The sequence below is a fragment of the Hemiscyllium ocellatum genome, chromosome 2 (genome assembly GCF_020745735.1).
Source record: "Hemiscyllium ocellatum isolate sHemOce1 chromosome 2, sHemOce1.pat.X.cur, whole genome shotgun sequence".
Lineage (NCBI taxonomy): Eukaryota > Metazoa > Chordata > Chondrichthyes > Orectolobiformes > Hemiscylliidae > Hemiscyllium > Hemiscyllium ocellatum.
The window spans coordinates 44,182,187-44,209,227 of record NC_083402.1 but is presented as its reverse complement, the minus strand read 5'-3'; the positions used below and the strand labels follow the sequence as shown (position 1 = coordinate 44,209,227).

General features: G+C 40.5%; 1 protein-coding gene across 3 annotated transcripts in view; it reads left to right on the top strand.

Moving 5' to 3' along the window:
* LOC132822962 (uncharacterized) overlaps positions 1–27,041 on the top strand; it is a 196,561-nt gene that overhangs the window by 11,904 nt on the left and 157,616 nt on the right. For all 3 annotated transcript variants that reach the window (XM_060836424.1, XM_060836434.1, XM_060836416.1), the window contains 2 exons: positions 6,116–6,217; positions 26,294–26,463. In XM_060836424.1, the coding sequence (XP_060692407.1) occupies positions 6,118–6,217; positions 26,294–26,463 (270 nt within the window). In that variant the 5' untranslated portion in view covers positions 6,116–6,117. The remainder of the gene's footprint in view (positions 1–6,115; positions 6,218–26,293; positions 26,464–27,041) is intronic.

Below are 27,041 nucleotides of genomic sequence, written 5' to 3'. Positions count from 1 at the left end.
GGAGATTTTCCCATGTCTACACTACCAAACCAGGAGCAAAGGTTCTGGCCTAAATCTCTGGGCTCTCCCAGTAGCTTGACTCGTTGATGTATGAGAGAGAGTTGGCTGAATGTGACTGAGCACATATGACTTTCACATTTTCTTTTGAGATAGCATGCTTAACTAAGTACTGGGAGATGTGCAAACATTTATTTGACATAGGCTAAGTCAATTAGAAAGAAAACAGTCAAGATGGTGTTGGTAATTATCTTTCTAACCATATGCATCTGACAAGCTAGCACTTGAATAGCAATAATTACCATGCATCACCATGCTATCACGCAAAGGAAAAGTGAGGATTTTTTTAGAATAAGTGGAACTGACCAAATGCAACAGATACACTTGTTCGAATTGTTCAAGTGAAACAGCTCCATTCTTGAATATCAAAAGGGAGTCTGCAGGATGGTTTAGATTGCTTTTCATATACATTTGTTCAGCATGATCTTCTTACAGCAACCCTTACAAGCATGCTTGCAGTATTCTGAAAATAAAAAGAATGACTTCCATTGGAATAGAGCAGTTAGTAAGATATATTTGTGTATCGGTTGCATGAGAGATTTGCAAAACAACCAATCAGAGGTATTTGACTGACTGTGAACTCAAATTCAAAATTTGTGCATCATTTTAAACTGAATTGGTGAAATGGCTGTTACTGTTTGCTGCCTTTTAAATAATTAAACTTATTCATTTTTGTTAATTTTGAGCATGTTGAAAACAGAAACAACCAACTGCAGCCTGAATCCCAATTGGATTGGGCAAGCCACAGTGAGTAAAAATGAAAGTGGGCTGACATTAATTGGTAAAACAAAAGATGCTACCAGCTTTGAGAAGTTTATAGAATTGTACAATCCCTACAGTGCAGATAAAGGCCTTTCGACCCATCAAGTCAGCACCAAAATTGAAAAGCATCTCACCACCATCCAGCTTTCCCCCACTCCCCATTCCCATATTGACCATAGCTAATACACCTAGCCCCTACATCCCTGGACACTACGGTGCAATTTAACCAGCTAATCTATTGCACATCTTAGAACTGTGTGAGAAAAACTGGAGCACCTGATAGGAACCCATGCCCAAGGTTAGAATTGAACCCAAGTCCTTGGTGCTGTGAGGCAGCAGTACTAACCACTGTTCTGCCCCAAGAGTCACAGAATTGCTATATACAGAACCTGTTGCTCTCCTGTAACCTCAATTCTTCTCCAAATGTGGCAGCACAAAACTTGAATCTCCCTCCAGTGAGGATGTTGTGTGGTTAGAGAACCTGCATCACCGATAACCACTTTTAGCACTGTTCCCTCACCTCTCAGGATACCTCCTCCTCACCCGACACATTTTCTTGCTCTGTGTAGATATTTTCCTAATCCATCTATTCAGAGTTGCGAGTACACCGGTCTGGAGCAAGTGGGACTTGAACCAGGACCTTCTAGTCTGTGGTTCAGTCCTACTGCACTACAAATATCTTTTGCTTTCCAACACTCCGCTCCCTCATCCATGACTGACATTATCCTGATCGTCTGCTCAGTTGGATAAGCTCAGTTGAGTTTGGTATTTTTCTGCCACTTCCAGGGTAGCTACTCTTTCCACCAGGGTATGTCCAATTAAAATTACTCCAAGATTACGAGGTTGAGCAATGGAAAGTTATGGTAGAGAGAGAAATCTGGATAGCATCAGATGTATGAAACAAAGGACTGATCAGTAATTTAAAATCAGTGCCATTGAGGTATTTTTGTTTTGAGCACTAATGAAAACTTAGTATGCCATTAACAGTTCAATTACTTTTGAATGCATCAGCCAATATGTCCAATATGTTTTTTTTTCTCTCTAGCATTCAGTGGTACCAAGTAAGTAAAGACGCAAGGAATGGGATCAGGAATAGTACACCATTTAAAACGATCATGATTGCTCTTTTAAGTGTGATCTCCTACTCTCCATGTCTTCAATGCTGAATCTGCCCCACTTGGAGTGGGGTAAACTTCCAGATTTAAAATTTTACTGTGCACATCTACGTTCTGGCAGTTGTTGCCTGATTTACATCTGCATTGAGCAATGATCACTTCAGTTTTCCTTTCAGTGCAAACTCCAGCCCAATACATTTGTACAGGGTCTGGGATGCACTGCTCGAAGCAGGTCCATGAGGTTAGCAGCAAGACTGACTAGGGTGACTACTTCACATGAAAGATCTTTCAACCAGAATCTTTCACACTTTGCGGATAGGTTGGCCAACACGCCAGAAACAATCAACTCTTGCAACTTTTAACGTATACCCATATAAAATTGACAAATATGCTCAAAACAACATCCTAACATTTCAGATTCTCATGGCTATGTACCTGGATCATTGGGAGTCATTGATATAATCTACAGTACACTATTTACAAAACATACACAGGTCTTACTGTTTGTCAATAGCTGTGGGCCCAGAGAATCTTTCTCAAAATACTAATGTTCTAAGCTTCAAAAGGTCATATTGAATTCCAGTTTCATCCCTCCCTTTTAAATTTTAAATACTGGCTTGAGAACTTGTTAGTGAGCAAGTTTAATCTGATTTTCAGAAATGTAAGTTACAGATAATTAGTACCAATGTATTCTATGACTAGGCAGGTTAGCAAACCTTAATTCCTGTTCCACCCTGACTCCACAACACCAAATAACTCACCAGCACTAGAGAAGATTTGGAGTTTGAGATTTGGTGGTAAGGATTTTCCGTCTTGTTTACCAGAGTAGTTTGGTAAAATGAATCTTACCAGCCCAACTTTGATACCTGAAACAAACAAATTGCAGGAGAAACTCCAAGTCTGGCAGCATCTGTGGAGAGAAAACAGTTTTGGGTACAGTGACCCATCCTCAAAACTGAATTCCGTATTCTAAAGACTCTATGTTAATTTCTTTTTCCTCAAGAGGTGTTGGCAGGTCTGAGTTTCTCTGGCAGTTCCTGTTTTTGTCTTTTGTCTTTGGTTTACTGCTTTGTTCCTATCAGTTGAGCAGTTGGCTGTAGCTATGAGTTGCCACTGGTGACTGCTCACTTTTGGTCTAGGGAAGGAGTGTTTGATTCTTGTCCCTAACTGGAAACTTGTAACAATACTGCATTTGTCTTGCCAAAGAAACAGCTGGAAAAAGTAAACTTCTCTCAGAAGAAAAAAAGCTGCTCAGTTGGGTTTTATCTGTTTAACTGCAAAAAAAATTGAAGCATTTGTGGAGGTGTTTATTGTTTTTCTAACTCTATTGGCTATTTCTTAACTGAATATGTTGTTCAGAAGGCCCTGCCAAATTTGGGATTCACACCCTTCCCCCTGCTGGTACAAATGAATCTGCTGAAAATGTGAGCTGAACGCTACACTTGGGTGCTACCTATCACTTTGACAGGGGAAGGGGTTGATGTTTGGACCCAAGAAATCTGAAGTTTTCTCTCCGTGTTGTCAAGTTTCCAAACGTGGAGAAACCAAATTCCAAATTCACAAGCTATAGTATCCACACTGAATGCTGAACAGTGATATTCTTAGTCTCAGGGATTCACTCCCTTTGGAACCCCATTTGGAAAAAATTGTTTCCACATTTTTATACAGTTATGTAAATAGTTACAGTGATAAATGAAGAAATTTGTAACTACAGAGGAACCTCAATTATTCGAATATCAATTATCCGAATTTCGGATTAACCGAATAAGATTTCGAGGTTCTGATAGAAACATTACATCAAAGGGGTGGACCAACACTGATTGCATCTTTTGTTCACAGTGATTAAAAGTGAACACTGCTTACGGAAATGCTGCCGAGAACAGTCCTGGACAGCGATGGGAGCCCAGGCACCATCTCCAAATGACTGACCTCCTTCTCTCTCTCTCTCTCTCTCTCTCTCAGATGGTGTAATGTTATTTTAGGAGTTGTATAACTTGATCTATCCTAGCCTTGGACTTAGCAGCATAAATCACATGACCAACTAAACTTTAATAGTTCAGCAGAAGCCGTGCTTGGAGTTGCACACATCCTGAACTGCAAATTTTAGTCTAAGCTATTGACCCTGCTTGAGCATGTCAAGTAACTGGAATTTTTGTGACTCAATTTGTTTCTTACCAATAGCACAAGAAAACATGGCAAATATTTCAGTTTCACAACATATTTCCAATAGGAAGGAGACCAGAATTGCACACAATATTCCAACAGTGGCCTAACCAATGTCCTGTACAGCCACAACATGACCTCCCAACTCCTGTACTCAATACTCTGACCAATAAAGGAAAGCATACCAAACGCCTTCTTCACTATCCTATCTACCTGCGACTCCACATTCAAGGAGCTATGAACCTGCACTCCAAGGTCTCTTTGTTTAGCAACACTCCCTAGGACCTTACCATTAAGTGTATAAGTCATAGTGTCATAGAGATGTACAGCATGGAAACAGACCCTTTGGTCCTGCTAAGATTTGCTTTCCCAAAATGCAGCATCTCACATTTATGGGCAAATAAACTGTTTAATAATCTGTTGGTAGGACAAATTCTTTTCTGATCATCCGGTGGTGATGTATTCGCTTTTTTAAGTGTAAATATCCACATGAACATGTTTGTACTGGAGCGTCGGAGGCTGAGGGGTGGCCTTAGAGGTTTACAAAATTATGAGGGGCATGGATAGGATAAATAGACAAAGTCTTTTCCCTGGGGTTGGGGAGTTCAGAACTAGAGGGCTTAGGTTTAGGGTGAGTGGGGAAAGATATAAAAGAGACCGAAGGGGCAACTTTTTCACGCAGAGGGTGGTACGTGTATGGAATGAGCTGCCAGAGGATGTGGTGGAGGCTGGTACAATTGCAACATTTAAGAGATATTTGGATGGGTATATGAATAGGAATGGTTTGGAGGGATATGGGCCAGGTGCTGGCAGGTGGGACTAGATTGGGTTGGGAGATTAGATTAGATTAGATTACACTCAGTGTGGAAACAGGTCCTTCGGCCCAACAAGTCCACACCGACCCTCCAAAGAGCAACCCATCCAGACCCATTCCCCTAACATTACAGGCAATTCCGCATGGCCAATTTACCTAACCTGCACGTTTTTGGACTGTGGGAGGAAACCCACACAGACACGAAGAATTTTCAGCAGGATATTCATTTTCTCTGTTGAGCTCAGTGATATCTGGTTGGCATGGACAGGTTGGACCGAAGGGTGTGTTTCCGTGCTGTACATCTCTATTACTGAAAGTGTCATGAATAGTATTTTTAAAATTTGATTTCTTGCAGGTGATAGATTGCTAGATAAAGTATCTATTTTATTTGTGGCAAATCATTTTCAGATGTGCTAATGAAATTAGACTGCCAGTCTTTAATTATATTGAGGAATATTTTTAATATGAATTATTTTAAAATGTACATGTTTGAGCCAGCCTAGTCACCAATTTTTTTAAAAAATTGGTATTGTGTAATGTATATAAAAATACTTTTTAGTTTGGGCAAACAACTTAACTGGGTCTGTTAGGAATATATGTTCTCCTTTCCCCACCCATCCCATCTGCTGTTTCCGGGCTCTTGCTTTTCATAGATACCATGAAGAAGAAAATCCTGTCCACGAAGGTTTTATTTTCTGGTACCTTTATTTTAAGTTTTATTTTCTTGGGTTACATGCATTGAAAAGTGCATGTATTGGAGACCCTATTTAACTTTTTTTTCATGAAACTAAATGCGTTGAGTGAATTTAGCAATGGGTTTTGTTTCTGCTCTGAGTACAATGTTTACTGGAAGTACCCTTTATACAGTTGGTGATACAAACAGACCTCAATAGTAGCATGTGCAGGTCAGAGCCAGCAACCATAATGTTTGTAAAGAAAAATACCTCCCTGTTTCAGTGTTTCTGTGTTAGTAATGTAGTAATGCCTTTGCAACTGTACTAGCAACCTTAAAGCAATGTGGTACAACCTTTTTTTCTATTTGCTTTTTTTTTCCCTCTGCTTGCTCTGAAAGCTCAATAAATGATCTGATACAATCTTAAGTCCAACGATTCACAAATTTTGTGCTTCTGTTCTGAGAGTTTGTTTTCATATTTTGAGCATGCACTATTGTTTATGTTCTGATTGTGTTTCACCATGTGTTTAGAGATGGAGACGGCCTCACCTCCGGGACAAAGTACTGACTCAGTCGAAGATCGGACTGCTGCACAACGATATATGATTCGAGTGAATGGAGTTTTACATGACGGTAAAACCTACATCTTGTGCATAATTATAGATCAGGTGATAAGTCAAGACAGTCGTTAAGTTTGATCCATCATTTGAGTAACACTGGATATGGATTTTTAAAAATATTCCTAGGCTTAGTAAATGGAAGCATTGCTTAATACAGTTTCACCAACCTATGAAATCAGCTTTGGAAATCTCCAAGGATTTTTAATAAAATTGCCTTTCTTTTCTCCTCTTTGTTTTTTCCACCACATTTGTAAACAAAAAATCTGGGTACCCTTTTTTTTTGTTTAAAATGAAGTTTAATCAGGCTATTACTTGCATGGAGATGAACTAAAGCATTTAAAATGAGTATTGTTACTTTTTAATATTTCAAGTGGGGAAAAAAATTGACATTATGTTGAAGTTTCTCATCCTGCATTCTGGCAGGACATTTTGCAAGAATATAAATTCCAGAGGAAGCCAACATTTACATAGAACATTACACCGCAGTACAGGCCCTTTGGCCCTCGATGTTGCACTGACCTGTCATACCAATCTGAAGCCCATCTAACCTACACTATTCCATGTACGTCCATGTGCTTGTCCAGTGACGACTTAAATGTACTTAAAGTTGGCGAATCAAATTTGTACTGAACAAGAGGAGAGATCTGATTCGTTAGCAGGTGGACTCTAGTACAACAAAAATTGGTGAAGAGTGTAAACCTAGTTTTAGTTTTAATTGCTAGCTGGACCAGCATTTATTGGCCATCTCTAATTACCCAGAGGGCAGTTGAGTCAACCACACTGCTGTAGGTCTGGCATTCTGTAGTTCAGACCAAGTATGGTTGGTGGTTTGCTTTCATTGTCAGTCAGCATGGAAACCAGACCCTGTTTCCAAACTAAACTACTCCCACTTGCCTGCAGTTGGCCCATATCCCTCAACATTTCCTATTCATGTCCTTACCCAACAGTATTTTAAATGTTGTAACTGTATTTGCATCCACCACTTACTCTGGCAATTCATTCCACATATGTCAAAGTTTGCAGTTAACACTAACATGAGTAGGAGAGCGAAGTGTTCAGAGGACTGTGAAATTTTGTAGAGGACCACAGATATTTTAAATGCGTTGTCAAACATCTGGCAGATGGAATACCATGTTAATAAATGTTAAGTCATCCATTTTGGTAGGAATCAAAGTAAAAGGGACTATTATTTGAATGGTTAAAAAGTTGCAGACTGCTGCTGTGCAGAGGGACCTGGGTGTCCTTGTGCATGAATCAGAGGTTTGGTCTGCAGGTGCAACAAGTAATTGGGAAGGCAAATGGAATTTTGTCCTTCATTGCTATAGGGATTGAATTTAAAATCATGAAGATTATGCTGCAGCTGTATAAGGTGCTGGTGAGGCCACACCTGAAGTACTATGGGCAGTTTTGGTCTCCTTACTTGAGAAAGGATGGACTGGCACCAGAGAGGGTGGAGAGGAGGTTCATTAGGTTGATTCCAAAGTTGAGAGGATTGGCTTATGAGGAGATTGAGTAGACTGGGATTATATTCATTGGAATTTATAAGCTTAGAAACATAAAATTATGAAGGGAATAGATAAGATAGACGTAGAGATAATGTTTCCACTGGCAGGTAAAATTAGAACAAGAGGGCACAGCCTCAGAATTAGGGGGAGCAGCTTAAGGACTGAATTGAGAAGGACCTTCTTCACCCAGAGGGTTGTAAGTCTATGGAATTCTCTGTCCAGTGAAGTAGTTGATGCTACTTCAGTAAATGTTTTTAAAGCTAAGATTGATAATTATTTTGAGCAATCAAGAAATTAAAGGTGATGGTGAGAAGGTGGATAAATGGAGCTGAGGCCACAAAACGATCAGCCATGATCTTATTGAATAGCAGAGCAGGCGCAAAGGGCCAAAGGGCTTACTCCTGGTCCTAGTTCATGTTCATATATAACCACTCTAGGTAAAAAGTTGCCCCTTATATCTTTCTTTCTCCTCTCACCTTTAAAAATATGCTCCCTTGTTTTGAATTTCCGCAACCTAGGGAAAACACCTTTATCTATTCACCTTCTCCATGCCCCTCGTGATTTGATAAACCTCTATAAAGTCACCCCTCAACCTCATACAATCCAGTGAAAAAAGTCTCAGTCTTTCCAGTCTATTTTTATAACTCAAACCCTCCATTCCTGGCAACATCCTGGTAAATATTTTTTCTGAAGCTTCTCCAGTTTAATAATATCCTTTCTATAGTGGGGTGACCAGACTGCACACAGTACTCCAGAAGAGGACTTACCAATGTCCTCCACAACCTCAACATGGTATCTCAATTCCTGTACTTGAAAGGTCTGAGCTATGAGGGCAGCAAGCATGCTAAACACTGCCTTAATCACCCGGTCTACCTGTGATGTAGATTTCAAAGAACTATGTATCTGAATCCTAAGGTCTCTCTGTTCTACAATTAATTGTATAAGTCCTGGCCTTATTTGTTTCACCAAATGCAATCCTTTGCATTTATTTGAATTAAACTCTATCTGCCACTCCTCAGCTCAATTGATCTAGACATCTTTGTAACCTTGGATAAGCTTCTCCACTATCCATTATGCCACCACTTTTGGTATAATCTGCAAACTTACCAATCATGTCTCCTACATTCTCCTCCAAACTGTTTGTATGGCTGACAGATAAAAGTGGATTCAATACTGATCCCTGTGGAGCACTGATGGTCACAGGCCTCTAGTCTGAGAAACCACCACCCTCTGTCTCCTATCATCAAGCCAATTTTGTATCTAATTGGCAAGCTCATCCTGAATCTCATATGATGTAATTTTACTAATTAGTCTTCCATGCGGAACCTTGTCGAAGGCTTTACTAAAGATCACATAAACAATGTCCACTGCTCTGCCCTCATCATTTTTTGAGTTTTTGAAGGGAGTAACCAATCGAGTTTGAGACATGATTTCCCTCCCAGAAAACCATTTTTGACTATTCCTAATCAGTCCTTGCCTCTCCAAATGCATATAAATCCTATTTTCAGAAACACCTCCAACAACTTACTCACCACCGATGTCAAACTCTCAAGTCTCAGGCTTCTCCTTACAACCTTCCTTAAATAAAGGCACAGCATTAGCACCCCTTCAGACCTCTGGCACCAAACGCATGGTTATAGATGATGCAAATATTTCTGCTGGGGCCCATCAATTTCTTTTCTGTCTTCCAACAATGCCCGAGGACACACGTGATCAGGTACCAGAGAATCTATCAGGTTTCTCAGACCTCCATCACCACTACTTCTGTAATTTGAACTATTTTCAGAACATCCGGATGTATTTTCCCAAGTTCTCCAGCTTTCATTTGTTTCTTCACAGTAAAAACTGACGTGAAGTATTCAATTAATATCTCTCCTATCTCCTGAGGATTAACACATAGACAAGGAGCCTTAATCTCTCTCTAGTTGTTCTTTTGCTCTTAAAGTGTTTGTAGAATTTCTTTTGGATCATCCTTAACCTTATCTGCCATCACTATCAATCCCCTCCTTGCTCTCCTGATTCTCATCTTAAGAATGCCCCTACACTCTTTCAACTTTTCATGAGAATCAGTTGATCCCAGTTGTCTATATCTAATATTCTTTCTTATTCGTAACTAGAACCTGGTCTTTATCCATAGTTCCTTAATCTTGTCAGCCTTGCTCTTTACTAACAGGGACATGATGCCTTTGAACTCTCATTATCACACTTTTGAAAGCCTCACACCGGTCAGTTGTCCCTTTACCTGAGAACAGTCTACTTCATTTAACTTGAAAGTTAATCTCCTATCATTAAAATAGGCTTTAGACCAAGAAAGAGCTTTAACTTTTATGGAAGCTATCCTTTTCTGTAACTATATTTAAAACCAATGGAATTATAATCACTTGTCCCAAAATGTTCCACTCCTAACGCTTCAGTTACTTGGCCTGCCTTATTCCCGAAGAATAGATCAAGTTTTGCTCCTTCTCTCATAGGTGCATTTAAATATATAAACTGAAGATCTGGACCCTGGGGCGGGGCGAGGTCGGGTGGAGGTCTCTCTGTTCTGTGATCGGTCAATAGCACTCACAATTGGCCTGGTTCTTTAAGACTTCATTCTTTATTTTCTTCATACGGCTGGGCACAGATTGTCCAGAAACACACAGGTTATACATTTCCGTGTTCCTCAGAGGAGTTGCGCATGTGGCTTAAAACAAAGACATTTTTATAGTTTTCTTAAAGAAGGTACAAGCCATAATCATATAGTACATTCAGACAATTATCAATCGATTAACAAAATAGTTTTATTTGACAGCTACTTGGTCCACTGATATTTCCTGGGAACCAATTTTGTTTTCCAACACTCGAGCCACCCTTATCTCCGAAACCGAGTCTTTGCACCTGCATCTGGATGTTAGTTAGGATAGCCAGTAATTTCTTATCTAATCTATTTATTTCTATGATGTAAAGGAAGCACTGTCTGCTAATCTCCGTTGAAGCTAACTGTGGTTAGTTGATTATGCTGCTATGGCAGAGTTAAAAGCCATTTTATGCAGCTTTTAGCAGAATTGTCAATTTGCAGTCTCGAAGCCATTTTTTCATATTATTTGAATTGAGAAGCCATTTTGTTGCCACCGAAGTTAGTAAGAGCATGTGTTCCTGACAACAACTGGTTATCTCTACCAGTATTCAGGTTTCAGATCCTCAAAAGGACATGAGTGAATTGAAGGGTTTTCTTCTGGCAATTAACGGTTTGTGGTCACAGCTTTGTAATTTTAGATATTTATTGAATTCAGGTCATCTGTCATGGTGGGATTTGAAGCCAGGTCCCCAGAGCATTATCTGGATTTTTCTTTAATATATAGCGTTAAAACTGTTAGGCTATTGCTGTTTCACCAAAGAGTAGTGAGCCTGTGGAATTCAGGATCATAAAGTGATTGTGACCAAAACATTGTTATGGCTAAGGGACTCACAAGATATAAAGGGAGGGGGCTGGGGATTAGTGTATTGAACTCAATGATCAGTGATAATCATGACTGATACATTATTCTCCGTGTGGAATGGCCTACTCCTCCTATCCTCTGTTTCTATTTTTCCCCAAATGCTGGTTCATTTGTCAGTGAAAACCTTAGCCAATCGGAGTTGATCTGTTTGGCTTAAAATTTAAGCACAGCTTAGCTGATAACTTTCAATGGATACATTCTTCATGTCAACAATCAGAGTCCACTTGTCAACCAATCAGCACTTTTCTCATGTAGTGTGAATGGTTCTTTCCTTTGGATTTTTATTCTTGCAAAATTTTCTGATGAATGCAAAACAAAATTTCAAATTGTTTTAAGAAATTAAAGCATGCAAAAGGCATCTGGATGGATATATGAATAGGAAGGGTGTAGAGGGATATGGGCCACGTGCTGGCAAATAGGACTAGATTAGGTTTGGATATCTGTTGGCATGGATGACTTGGACTGAAGGGTCTGTTTCTGTGCTGTATATCTGACTCTAAATGCTCAAGTACTATACTCACCAGTGACTTTTTACCAATTTATATATCAACCACAAATAGTTAAATGATTAATTACAATTTGTATTTTATTTTTCTTGCTATAAGACTTATCATTTTTCAACAGTTTGTTTCTTCAACGTTTTCCTTTCTTATCTCTATGGAGAGTGTGGCTCTGGAAAAGCACAGCAAGTCAGGCAGCATCCAAGGAGCAGGCTTATGCCCAAAACATCAATTCTCCTGCTCCTCGGATGCTGCCTGACCGGTTGTGCTTTTCCAGCACCACGCTCTCGACTCTGATCTCCAGCATCTGCAGTCCTCACTCTCTCTCCTCTTCTCATCTCTATGTCTAGTAGCTTCTGAGGTTGAATAGGATGGGGAAAAAATGATTGGTTGTGTGCAAGTATCTGTCATTATAGTTTTTGGTTGTTGCATTGTCAATAACCTCCTTACAGTTAACTTGTCTGCAGTTAGGAAGTATGTTGACTTTCAGTATGAGCAACTTAATAGTTTAAGGCTATCGTTCGGCCTAGTGCCTGCAAAACGTAAACCTCAAACACGTAAACTTAATAACCTGTTTTCTGAAACAGAATAATAGATGAAAATAAATATGGAAATGAGTGGGCACTGATAATTTTTGTTTTAATCCAATTTAGTAACCACAATATTTTATGACCGACCAATCGCGTTCAACATCAGAATTAGCCCAATACCTCTAGAGGATTTTTATTGGGCGAGGAATAATGAATAAACTGTAGTTTTAGAAATTGGAGAGATGATTGAAGTTGAAAGGGTGGATTTTATGAAGTTATTTTATAGGTCCAGCTATACTCAAGCTGTACCTTTTTAATGTAACTTTTTTTTCTTCATTTCTCTATTCTGTACGAACACAGTACCTAGGTACAATCTTAAGGTGGTGCTGTGTGTTGGTGACATTGTTATACTGTAACTAACCTTGGAACTGAAGAAGCTTACATAAGTACCTTTGTACCTAAGATGGTGCTGTAAGTGGTGCCCTATAAACTTGCACTGTACTCATTTGAGTACATGTGACAAAGCTAATTAAATTCAATTTGATTTGAGGTTGAGAGATCTTATGTACTCATGTATAGGTCAAATTTTGAAAACTTTGTTTTTTTTAAACTGAGATTAGGGTCTTGACTTAAACACGAGGTATTCTTTTCAATGGTGTGAAATTCATGCTGTAATTTGAAATGCCATCTTATTAGCAGAGGTCAATTTGATCACACAACTAATCCCAGGTAAAGAAGAATCCTAAATACATACTGAATCCTAATGTGTTGCTTTCCATCTTTCTGCTGGGTCTGAGTCAGGAACACAAACTTTCCTCAATTTGCTACATTCTCTGATACAATACATGGAGTTCCATTCACTCTTATGGTGTTTGGGTGGGCTGGTTCCTTGCCCACAGGCTACAGCTCTGATTGGCTTGTGGCCTGCCCATCAAGCAGGTGGGTGGCACCACCTTCCTGCCGTGTGCCAGTGTGGGGCTGTGCTGATGGAAGGCGCTAGAGGTTCATAACCTTGCGCTTAATGGTGGTGGAGGGTTGGGGGCAGGAGGAGGCAAAGAGAAGGGTTGGGAGGAAGCGCCTGTTACACAGCATCTCCCCAGGAGATAATCCAATGCAGAAATTCACCAAGGTTCTTTTGGACAGCATCTTCCAAACCCATGACCACTGCCATCTAGGAGCACAAGGGAAGCAATTAAATGGAGAATTCCAGCACCTGCAAGTTTGAATCCACTTATATATCGTTGTTCCTTTCGTGTTGCTGAGTCAGAATTCTGGAACTTGCTCCTTTTTAATGGCATTTTGGGTATACCACCAACCAATGGACTGCAGCAGTTCAGAGGCAGCTCACCAAGAATGGGCAATAATAATAAGAACCTCATGATGTGCAATTGACAGCTGGGAAAGGCTGCTTCTCTTATGGCTCTCAGGTCATCCTGTTTCTCCTTTTGTTGCACTGCATGACCATTGATCTGCTGGCTTTAACCTCCACCTCTGTTGCTTTTTAATTCTGTTATAAAAGCCAAAGTCTTGTTTGACTGCAGAAGCCTCCAAGGGAAGCTTGCATTTTAAGTTTATTTTCTACCCGGCAGGAGATGTCTACAACGTTGATTAAATTTCACTCCGATGGGGATCCATCATTTTAGGTGCTCATTCCCAATTGAAGGTGTAACTCCTGAGGGCAGTTGTAACACAGATTAGGTACAGCTGCATATGGTGTCGATGCACCTTCTCTCAAACTGGAAGTCGAGATGTTTTGATTATCATGTTTAAAGTAGTGTGTTCATGCATATCTCTTCTTACTGCAGTTGCTTTTTGACATTTCCTTGACATCAGCAGTAGTAGGGAAAATTCTAAATCTATTAAAGATCTAATAACCAGACACTTGCAAAGCAGTAAACTTGAGCAGAGTCAACAATGAATTGTGAAAAGAAAATCAGATTCGCAAGATGCTGAATTAGAGTGGCATGGTGACTGAGTGGTTAGCACTGCCTCAGCGCCAGGGAGTCAGGTTCCGTTCCACCCTCGGGCAACAGTGCAAACTTCACACATTCTCCCATGTCTGCATGGGTTTCCTCTGGGTTATCCAGTGTCCTTCCACAGTCTAAAAATGTGCAAAATAGATGGATAGGCAATGCTAACTAGGGGATGTGCAGGTTAAGTGGATTAGCCATGGCAAATGCAGGGTTACAGGGATAGGGTATGGTGGTGGGTCTAGGTGAGATCCTCTTCAAAGGGTCGGTGTGGTTCTGTGATTCAGTAGAATGTGTAAAAGGGAAAAACCCAATGAATGTGGCTTTTTTGGGTTTGCAGAAGGCTATTTCAGGTCCCACATGTGGTTAGTAAACATATTAGGAAGACATACTAGAATGGATTAAGAATTTGTTCACGGACACAAGAGCAAGTTGGAATAAATAGTTTTTGTTTCAATTTGGTAGGTTGCGACTCGCACATTACCTCAAGGATCAGTGCTTGGGCGCCAGCTACTCGCAATCTTTTACCAAAGATATGTGTGTGTGTGTGTGAGGATGAAATGTATTTCAAGGTTTCTCCTGCGAAAACTAGTTACAAATGAGAGTTGAGGACAGTGCAAGGAGGCCTTAAGATTTAGACAAACTAAGACAGTGGGAAAGAGCACAGCAGACAGAAGAAAAATGTTGAATAATGTTAACTACTGTGACGAGAAAAACAGAAATGCAGGGTGTTTGCAAAATGGTGTGGTTCAGAAATGTTCATTGACAGAGACTTGCTCTTGCACATTAGTTTTAGTGAGCCATGAGCAAGTGCAGCAAGAAATTAGGAAGGTACATAGTATGTTGGCTTTTATTGCAAGATTATTTGAACTCTGGAATGATGATGTCATGCAACAGTAGTACAGGCTATTATGTACAGTTTTGGTCTCCTAATCTAAGGAATGGTATACCTGTCATTTAGAGTGCAGTGAAAGTTCACCAGATTGATTGACAGGGTGGTGCGATTTTCCTGTAAAATGAGAATGAAGAGACTGAGCTTGTATTCTCTTGAGCTTAGAAGAATGAGTGTGATCTCATTCAGGATGAACATGGTAGGGCAGTACTGATGTTTTCCCTGGCTGGAGATTCTATTACTAGTAGGGACACTCTCAGAATAAGGGATTTTCCATTTGGGGATGACAGATGAGCAATTTCTCCCTTTTCAGAGGATGGTAAGTACTTGACTTTTATTCCCGAAGGCTGTGGAAAGTCATTCAATAGGCTCACAACTGATCAATACCTTTCTAGATTTTGAAGATGTCAAGGGTAATGAGATAGAAAAGTCTTGCTTTGTGTTCTAGTTGAATAGTGGAGCAGGCTGAAGGAACCAAATGGCTTCATCCTCCTGTTCCGTGAGGTGCAAGGGTTAAGCTCTGATTCCGTAGCATAAAGTTAATTCTGCTGTTTGAAGGATATATAGAGGTGTCTGAGCAGAATTCAGCAGGGATGTAGAGTACTACAAATGTTTGTCTACAGCTTTTAGCAGAATAGGGTGATCACATTTGGGATATGGGTGGCTTTTACAAAGCAAAGATGTCTGTTCGGGATGAGAAACCACTAGATAGGCCAGTGTTTATTGCCCATTCTAATTGCCCTGTTGCCTTGCTAGGATGATGATGTCACTGAGCTAGTTGCTCCAGTGACCCAGGCTAATGTTACGTGGAGGTGGATTCCAATCCTAACACAGCAGCTGGAGTAAATAGACAATTAACAAAATCTGGAATTGACCATTAATGTAAGTTAATGTGACCGTGAAACTAACACTTTTGTAAAAATTTGTCTAGTTCACTGGTATCCTTTCTTAGGAAAGGAAACCTACTATCCTCATCTAGTCTGGCTGATCGACAACAATATGCTGATCCTTAACTGCTCTCAAGTAGCTTCATCTTGCAAGCTACTCTGTTCAAGGGTAACTTGGGATGGGCAAAAAACATGCCAGCCTTGCCAATGTTCCCAAATCCAATCACCGATTATTTAAAAAATTGATTTCCTTTAATTGGACACAGTCAAACCTATACCTTAATATGGAGTCCTTGATCACAGTGATATTTTCAGCATGCACTTTTCCAACAATTCCAGTAAAGTACTGAAGCGATTTGAAACATTGGCATCTGCTTGTTACTTGGTTCTCAATCGTTCTTATTAGTCGCATCTTAAAGTCCTCATTCTAGTTCTATTAACTCATCAATTTGATGTCTTTTTGACCCGATAAAGTTTTTTTTTTGTTTTGCAGATTCACACATTTATTTATTATTGATCTTACACAATGCTGATTTTCTTGCTGAAGTAGAGGACTTCGGGTTTCTGCCCTTGGTGCTTAACTTTTATCAAGTCTATGATCTATTCTGTGGACTTTTCTATCAACTATTTTTAGATTTGTCTATCAATCTGAATAATACTACTCAATGTCTTCAAGGCACTTGATCCTGTTCCTACAGTAAAGTTTATTTTGGCAGATCAATTTTTGAAATGGTCATGATCTGGTTCAATTAAATTCTTGCCTTTTAATTTTCTAACTTTTCCTGTTTGTCCCTGAGTCTTATTAGTTTATTCTGCCAAAGCAATATCGACCTGAGAATCTGCTTTTTCTTGGAGCAATGTGATTTTTTTGGGTCTTCCAGCCGACCAATGTAAAACCTTGGTCATGTGGTTTAGAAAACTGGAAAAGTTAATTTTTGTCCATCCCTGAAATGTAACCATTGCTGCCACAAACAAAGAATTTAATCCAATTTTATTTTAAAAAATTCTAATATGTATTAATGTCTCAATCATTTTTAAAAAGCATTTCCTTTTCACTGGTTTGAATAATTGTGCAAAAGTGATCTGAGAACCCACTATATGCACTACAGGTTCGGGTTAAGGTAAAAAACAGGTCAAGGGTACTTGGGTCGGAAGAGATGTTTGCTAGTGCTGGGACCACAATTCCAGCTGATGGTTTAGATTCTCGATTTGGAAGTATAATTTAATATTTTGTAAGTGGCATCAAAATTGTTGATGGACACTTTCCATTGAGGAACAATATGATGCAACATGTTAAATGTATAGAATGAGCATGTAATTGGCAAATTGATTTTGGTTTCAAAGTATGGAGATATTGCATCCCTTGAAAGAAAATCACATGAGGTAGAGAAACAGTTATCTATGGTATAGTTGCACATCACTAAGGACACAGATTAATCAGATTATTTAAAGAAACAAACAAAAAAAAACTTGGTTTGTTCCTAGAGGGGCAGAATTTAAAAGCAGAAAAGCATTGAAGCTTGATTTAGATTATAATTGGTAAATACTATAAATACTTCTCAATACTTGATATCCTTCTTATGATATGGAAATACTGGTACAAAACAGATTGATAAACCATGATATCACAACACAACACATACCCATGTTTAAAGGCTCAATAGGATGGAGGTCTAAATCTTCAACCTGCACTCATTCCTGTAACATCGGGACAAGAAGGGCACCTATGTCTGTTTCCTGCTCATTGACTGACTGACTGACTGACTGACTGACTGACTACAGCTCTGCCTTTAACACCATTATCCCCTTCAGACTAATCTCAAAACTCCATGACTTTGGTCTTGGCTCTGCCCTCTGCAACTAGACCCTTGGCTTTCCGACCCACAGAGTGGATATCAGTGAAGATAGGTAACTGCACCTACTCCATAATAACTCTCAATACTGGAGCCCCCACCCCCAAGGCTGCATCTTCAGCCCCCTACTATATTCCCTGTACACCCACGACTGTGTTGCCAAATTCCAAACAGAATTTTGGAATTCTACGAGTTTGCTGATGACACCACCTGAGTAGGATGGATATCAAACAACAACGAGTCAAAATACAGAAGGGAGATAGAGGACTAAGTGACATGGTGCAATGACGACAACCTTTCTCTCAATGTCAGTAGAACTAAAGAACTGATCATTGTTTTCTGAAGGGAGGAGAAGGCTCCACCATTTATATCAACAGAGCTGAGGTTGTCAGGGTGGATAACGTCAAATTCCTAAGCGTGACAATAACCGACATCTGTCCTGGACTTCCCAGGTAGCTGTGATGGTCAGGAAGGCACAACAACACCCCTCCTTCCTCAGGCGGCTCAGAAAATTTGGCATGTCCGTAAGGACCCTCACCAACTCCTACAGATGTACAACTGAAAACTTATTGTCTGGGTGCATAATGGCCTGATATGGTAACTGCTCTGTCTAGGACCATGAGAAACTACAGAAGTTGGTGTGTACAACCCAGACCATCACGGAAGCCAACCTTCCATCCATGGGCTCCATTTACACTGCTTGCTGCTGCAGAAAGGCTGCCAACATCAAAGACCCATTGCAGCCTGGTAACAATCTCATCCAACCTCTTCAGGCAGAAGATACAGAAGCCTGAACACATGCACCAGCAGATTCAGGAAGAGCTTCTTCATGGTCATTATTAGACTGACAACTGGATTATATAGCTTCAAATAATGCTGATCTTGTTAACGATGATCTCACCTAGTTCATGCCCTGTGCAATGTAACCTGTGTTGATGCCTGTTTGAGTCCGGCAACCACCAGCTACTGTCTGGCTCTGGCTGTAGTTGCTGGTCTATACATAGAGAGCATTCCATCCTTAACATTAATTAAGTAATTTGTAAAGTTACAAGAATTATGTACCTATTTCTTATGTTCTCTTACAAACTAAAGATTATATATTTTCTCTCATACTGAATTAAAAAAACCTCATTTATACACCCACTCCAGTCCTCTGACACTCTCTGAATAGTCACAGAATATAAAAGCTAATACCTATTCTGGGTAACTATTTTGCTGCTCCTGAGACCTGATTTTGGTCACACGCTGGTCTCGCTCTCCACATCCTTGACATTGAGTCTGATTTTTGAGTTGGTCTTCACAGTTATCACTTCCTGGATGCCTCTGACTCATTTTTGATCCTCTTTCCTTATTTTTCTCAAGTCATGGTGTCTTTTACTGGCTCAGGTTCACCTGTTAATGCATGTTTTTACTTTTTTTTTTTGACTCCAGACCAAGGAGCTGGGTAGAATTACCTCATTGCCCCTTGTCCAAGCAAGGCTTCTGCATTACCTCATCTTTCTTTCTTTTTCTGAAAAATATAGTTGCTACCAAGCAGTACCTGGACTCTGGTCATTCTCAGTTCACAAGCTGTTTCTCCCTGGGTGTCAGCAGTTTTTTATATATTGAGTATCCATCGGCCCTGTCAGCGGACAGTACCTCTGTGTGTCTTTGCAGCCTCATAACGAACATCACATTTTCAGGAGCATGTCTCTAACTGGTACACCATCTCTCTCTATGCAGCAACCTGGCTAACATCTTCCCCCTCTTGATACAAATATACTTCCCTTAGGATCTCTCTCTGTAGACCACTCACCCGATTGTCACTGTTCCCCAGTGGGTGTATCCCATCCTACAGTGTAATATTGTGTATGTCAGTTAGCTCGCTGAGCTGGAAGGTTGTTTTCAGACGTTTCATCACCATGACTAGGTAACAGTGAGAGTATCCAGTGAAGTGCTGATGGTATGTCCTGCCTCTCTCTTTCTAGGTTTTGGTTTCTTAAGGCAGGTGATGTCATTTCCGTTTTTTTCCAAGGGAAGGTGGATGGGGTCTAAATTGATGTGTTTATTGCGGTTCTAGTTCAAGTGTCATGCCTGTAGGAATTCTTGCGCATGTCTTCGTTTTGCTTGTCTCACCTTAAGGACCTATAAATAGAGAGGTGCGTTATACCACCAGCACTTCACTGGAGACACTCGCTAATGATGTTACCTTGTCATGGTGACGAAATATCTGAAAACAGACTCTCCAGCTCAGTCAGCTAACTGACATACATATCATCATCCTGAGCTATAAATCTTCTCAAAAATTGCTAGTGTAATATAGTTGTTATAGAACATGTATAAAAATGTACATGGATAATGTATAAAAAGTATATATGAAAAACGTGTACATATCTGCATTCCGTTTCCATAACATTCCTTCTGATTCATTTTAAGGTCTACTTCCAATCTTCATGTAACTTCATTTTAAACATCGGTTCCCCAATTCCAAAACCTAATCCACAATCTGGGATCATGCAATAACTCCTTTTTGTTTTATCTGCATGAGTTCTAATTATTTTAGTGTATTTAGTCCATTGATGGGTTTTGCCTCTTCCACTATACATGTCCAATCTGCTGTCGGGTGTGGAAGGGTGGTAGTTCAGTTGAGACATACCTCCGTACCTTTTGGTCTGTATCGGTATGTTGCACTGTGAGGTTTTCTTTTACCACCTTCCTGGTTACTGGCTGAGGCAGAACTTGCTCGCTAATAATCACATCAGATGTTATGTTGTTAATGGCTACATTGTGTCCTTCCAGAGGGCATATTTTCTATCCTTTGGTTGAATTCATACCTGTCACGGCTGTAATATGTTTGCCCTACAAGGGCATATTGTAGAAAAGACGACTGGTTAGTTGTTAACAGGCGGAGTGGATAATGAATTGTTTTCATAGGTACAGCTTGCGGTTTCAGTACGTCTCTGCCTTGGAGTCTCTTCAGGACCGGCCCAGTGACTTCCCCTCTCCAACTCCCTGCACATCAACTTACCCCTTTCTCAGCATTATCCATTAGATTAGATTACTTACAGTGTGGAAACAGGTCCTTCAGCCCAACAAGTCCACACCGACCCGCCGAAGCGCAACCCACCCAGACCCATTCCCCTAAATTTACCCCTTCACCTAACACTGGGCAATTTTTAGCCTGGCCAATTCACCTAACATACACCTTTTTGGATTGTGGGATGAAACCGGAGCACCCGGAGGAAACCCACACAGACACGGGGAGAATGTGCAAACTCCACACAGAGTTGCCTGAGACGGGAATAGAAGCCGGGTCTCTGGCGCTGTGAGGCAGCAGTGCTGACCACTGTGCCACCGTGACCCACAATGGATTGCTTAAAGCTATCAAAGTACTCTCATGCTATTTGCCCACATTAAGGACTCTTTTTAAAGGGTAGGTTAGATTGTTCCCATGGCAGGAAATATGAAGCATTGCCCCAACATAGTATTTCCCTTTATCCTTGTCACCAGTACCGAACAGCCTATTAAGGTCAAACTACTGAGGTGATGTAGAGGATGCTCTTCTCCAATCCAATTTGCTAACTGTGCATGAAACTGTAAAAAGTTATTATCAATCTATACCAGCTGGGTGTTAACTATAGCACACACCTCAGTCTTGTGGGCAGCCTCAGAAGTATTGACCATATGATCAATGATCAAATTTGTTGTATCCTGTAAAGGCTTCAGAAAATTTGCTGTGTCCATGATTTCTTGTGATTCATCCCATTCTATTTGATTGGACCATATCCAATCTAAGTAACCTTCAAAAATGACTTGTATTTTCTGCTGGAGGGATTGTATCTGACTTTCTAACTCTATGTCCACAGTGTTGACAGTTGCTACTCATGATGCATATCCTGCCCCTGCTAACTCCAGCGGTCCTCTTTTCTTCATACCTGTTTTGGACTTTAGCTCATTCCTGCTCAACTGTTCTTCGAGGAAGTGGACCAATACTCGTTTTATGGTGGATGGACACCATTCTGGAGTGGTCATTTCAGATAAATTGAAAACTACCTGTGCGTGCCGATATCTTGGTACCACAATGACAGATTCTCCTGTGTCTTCTAGCACCAAACCTAAACCTTTTTGTTTTGTACTGAGATTCGACACATCTAGGTTCTGGTGCGGTACTAATCACAGCCAAGGGTGGGGGTGGGGGTGGGGGCGACTGGGTAGTAGTGATAGGCTTCCTACGGGTCCTAAAAGTTATGAAGGGGCCCGGCCCCCAATTTAAAAACCTCTATCTGCATCTCTGAATGGCCTTTGTTCTCGACCTCCTTCCTGTGCTATATCATCCTTTTGTATAAACTGATGATGATCCCACCAATTTCACTGAATAGCCACCCCAGTCAATATATCTCTTGTATGCATCACTACCCCAGTCTGTGTTCACATGGGCACAGTCCAAGTGAACTATAATTTTATCTCAACTGTTATTTCCTGATTGGTTGCTCAATGAATTGACCCATAAATTGGCTGGTGATTTGCCCTTCTGGGATTGGTGCCACTGTCGCCTCCAGAAATGTTACATGAAAATCGCACCCCTGTTCCTTCTGGTATACACAATGTCTTTCCCATGCATTCTAACCCATGTGCTCCCATTTGATATAAATTTAAGTCCTCTTTGATGTCCTTTTGTTAGTCTGTGTTGTCTTGTGCTGCAGAGCGAGTTATTCTTGGTTGATGCTGCTCAAGGCCTGTTCACCCATTGTGGTAGTTCCGAAGCCGGTTCTACCATAGTCCAAAACATGGTCAATCTAATAGCAACAAAATGCACTACTCCTCTCATTCTAGGCTTGATCTGCGACATACAAGTGCAACTTCAGCTCTTATTTACAGTCTTATTCCCAATTTTACTTTTAAATCCAGGTTTTGCATAAGCTGAGCCAAATCATCTGTCCCCTGTTTCCAGTTTGTTTCAGATTCTAATCATCTAACCCATCTTGATTTCTCTACACTTTTTCTCTTGTTGTTTTTGTTGGTTACCCTCTGTACATCGATGGCCAATATCAGGTTGTCTTTCAGTTATCTCCTCTGATATCAGCAACTGGTCGTGCTCTTGATTCCCCTAAACTTGGGATTGCAGCACCATTAGCATTGGATATCACATGCCAATAATGGTTGCTTTGTTTCTCTCCTCCTAACTTTAACAAATTAATGTGATACCAACCATTCTTTTCTGCTGCTGTCAATACCTTGTATGCAGATGGCCTAGCTCTATCTACTGTCTCATAGGGACCTGCAAACTTTGGACTCAAGAATGAGGTGGGCTGATGTATTCTGATCATTACTCTTTGTTCAGAACTCAACTCCATTGGGCTAGCTTTTGTGTCAAAATAAGCTTTGCTGTTTCTTTTTTCCCTGTTGATGAGCTGTTTTATCATTTGCCTCCTTTACTGTTTCCACCAGCTGTTGAACTCATTTTTCCGATTATAGTGCTGTCTATCTCGGGTTCATTCCTCTCATGTCCCTTCCTGTCAAAAACTTATAAGCCTGTGGATGAAGCAACGGTATTCATTATCAGCAGCACACAGGGTAGAACAACCTGCCAGGTTATCTTGTGCTGCTGCACCATTTTGTCTATCATGTTTCTCAATGTTCGATTCATCCTTTCCACGTTCCATGAGACTGTGGTCCATGAGGTATGTGGAATCTCTGTCTGATTCCAAAAAGGGTCATTACTTGGGCCATAAGATGTGTCCCTTGGCCTGATAGTATGATCCGGGGTATATGCAGATGAGTAAATACCCATAGGGTAAAAAGGTGAAGTCTTTTCCCTGGGGTGGGGGGAGTCCAGAGCTAGAGGGCATAGGTTTGGGGTAAGAGGAGAAAGATATAAAAGAGACCTAAGGGGCAACATTTTCTCACACACGGTGGTACAGGTATAGAATGAGCTGCCAGAGGAAGTGGTGGAGGCTGATACAATTGCAACATTTAAGAGGCATTTGGATGGGTATATGAATAGGAAGGGTTTGGAGGGATATGGGCCGGGTGCTGGCAGGTGGGACTAGATTGGGTTGGGATATTTGGTCGGCATGGACGGGTTGGACCGAAGGGTCTATTTCCAGGCTGTACATCTCTATGACTTTATGACTCTGAGGAACTTTTTTAGAGTCACATTATAGTTTTCCTGTCCTCCATGTATATCCTGCACCCACTTTTCTTTCTTTCTCCTTCCTGCATTGGGGAGGAACCATGCACAAACATTTTGAAGTGGAGCTTCTCCTTTCCTTTTCCCTTTGTCTCCCTGTTTTTGAGCTCCATCTTACCCCCTCCCATTTGTTTTGATACAAATGGGCCCTTGGAATCATTTGCTATTGTCAGTTGACATTCATGTTTTTTTTCTCCCTGACATACTAAGTTGTCTGCTAACAGGGTGGTGGCTTTTACAGTGATATCCCTTCCCTGTAGCAACACTGTCCGTCTAGTTGTTCTATTTCAACTAACTGAGCCAGCTTTCATCCTTCTGTCTAATGGTAGCTATACACGGGTGTGTTCTGTTAATATTGTAAGTGGATTCAACCCCACTCTGAAGGTAAAATGTTGCACTGCCCAGAAGCGAGCCAGCAGATGTTTTCCATATACTGTGTACCCTTCTCTACCGGTGAGAATATGTGCTAGGTATATGCTACTCATCTTAATTTGCATGTGTATTCCTGTATTATTTAATTTGTGTATTTAAGGTGTGTGTTCCTGCTTATTTTGTTTTTTTCCTAATAAAACTCAGCTAAATATCTCCTTCAGTTCCTTCAAAGTATGTGCTGGGTATGTCGGCACTGTCATTTCCAATGCCTAGGACGATCCTCCAGCTTCATCCCTGTCCTTTTGCAAACAACTGAGTGGCTTGCTCGACCATTTCTGAGGCCATTGAAGAGTCTACCAAACTTCTCATGTAAGAGCCACATGTAGGTCATATCAGGTTCGGACGATAGATTTCCTTTCAAGATTGGTAAACTCAACAGGGTCTGACAGCATATGGCTGACAGAAACCATAAATCTTTGAGTTCAGTATGTCTTCGGAACTGTTCTGCCCAATTTATTGAGTTTCTCCAGCATTTTTGTGTTTTTGTGACAGTGTTTTCATGATTTTCATTAAGCCTATAGTTGTAGGATTGAACTGATGTCCCATGAGCATTATCCTGGACCTCTCATTACCCTTCTGGTGACGCTACCACCATGGTACTGCCACCTCTAATACTTAGCAAATCAAATATTTTTGCGTTAATGTTCTAGTCCCCTCCGTTACCATGCTTGTGTATGTTCTGTCAGCAAAGTAATGTAATATGGAAACAGATGTCTCTGGTTACTGGAGGTCTGTCATCTCAGTCCAGGACATTGCTGTAGGACATCCTCAGGGTAGTGTTTTTGGCTCATCCACCTCTGCTTCATCAATGACCTTTTCTCCAACAGAGGGTCAGAGATGGCAATGTTTTTTAATTGTGTTAGCACCATTCACCATCCTTCAGCGACTGAAGCATTCCTTACCCAGACAACGTTAGGTCATGTTCAGGCTTTCCGTGACAAGTGGGAAGTAGCATTTATTCTGCACAAGTGCCAAGCAATGACCATTTCCAACAAAGATTCTGACCATTTCCCCTTTATACTCAATCGTTTTACCAGAATCAAGAACCTAAAGGTCACTATGAAACAGAAATGTGATCAGCCATATGATTATTGTGGCAACATGAGCAGGTCACATGTTGGGAATTCTTTGGTGAGTATCTTGCCTCTTAGATCTCCAAATCCTGTCTGTCTTGATAACTTAGGAGTACGATGGGATCCTCTGTATTTCCTTGGATGAGCGCAACACTTTTAAAAGCTTGACAGTAGAATGTAGCTGACTTAATAGGTGTCCTGTCTACACCTCATACATTTACTTTCACCAATACATGTGACTATGTATAGCAAATAGCCAAGTTGTCTTTGACAGCATCTTCTAAACCTGTGACCACTACCTGATAGAAGATAGGCAACAGATGTGTGGAAACACTGCACCTGCAGATTCTCCATTTCATGCAGACTCTGACAGTTCTATTGCTTTTCCCTTAATGTCTCTGGATCAAAACCTTTAAGAATTGCATTCCTAACAGTACTCTAGGTGTACCTACATCAAATGGTCTGCTGAGGTTCAAGCAGGTGGCTCTTGGCCACCTTTTGTTAATGGCAATTGAAATAGGCAGCAGATACTTGCTTTGTCAGTGATGTTCACATCCCAGGATGAGTTAATGAAAGAAGGAACATCATGGAGTATAAATGCTGGCATTAGAAAGGTTGAACTAAATGGCCTGTTTATGACCATGAGAATCTGTAAAACTTCTGATAATTACTTAGTTGCTCTGGTGGTGGGTGTAACTACAAGTTGCATATAATGTCTTGTTTCTTCATTTTAAGCTTTAACAAATTTTATTTCTCCTGGCTCTGACTTAATGCATTGTTTTTAAATATCTCAAAACAGTGAAAAATGAAGACCCTCTGATGTCTCTGGCTGAATACTTGCGTTCCGTTCTACACCTTTGTGGAACAAAGACCATGTGTCACGAAGGAGGTTGTGGCTGCTGTGTTGTTGTACTTGAATATGACAACCCCACGAAACCAGAGAAAAGAATCATCAAGTCAATGAATTCAGTAAGCCGATGACTGCTACATTTGTTACTCAGCTTATTATCTGTTTTGATGACAAAACTGTCTTTTTCAAAATACATTTATTCATACATATGTATATGTATTCTTTCAGTTCTAAAGACCTCCATTATGCCTACCCACACAAAGAACAGTTTGTCAGTGCAGAAACCAGGGTTTTTCAATGTCTCAAATACTGACCCACCCATTTTCAGTGATGCAGATAAACATTTTTGAGGCCATTTTAGTCTGCCTTGTTGTCAACTTTATACAACAGAATCTGTTGTAGTGGCGAGAAATATATATATTTAGCCTGATGCAATTAATGCAAAAGATCTGTAGTCAGAAGGCTCATCAGTCTATTGGGTCTGCACTGATGTAAGAAAAACTGTCTGCACTAATTCCATTTCCCAGTGGTCTTTGAAGAGGAAGAAAAACTTTGTAAAACAATATAAGGAACTAGGAATAACTAATGTTCTGGATAACTGGGTTTGAATGTGTTCATAGCCAATGAGAACATAAGACATAGGACCATATGCCATTCAACCATAGAGTCTGCTCTGCCATTCAACGCAATAATGGCT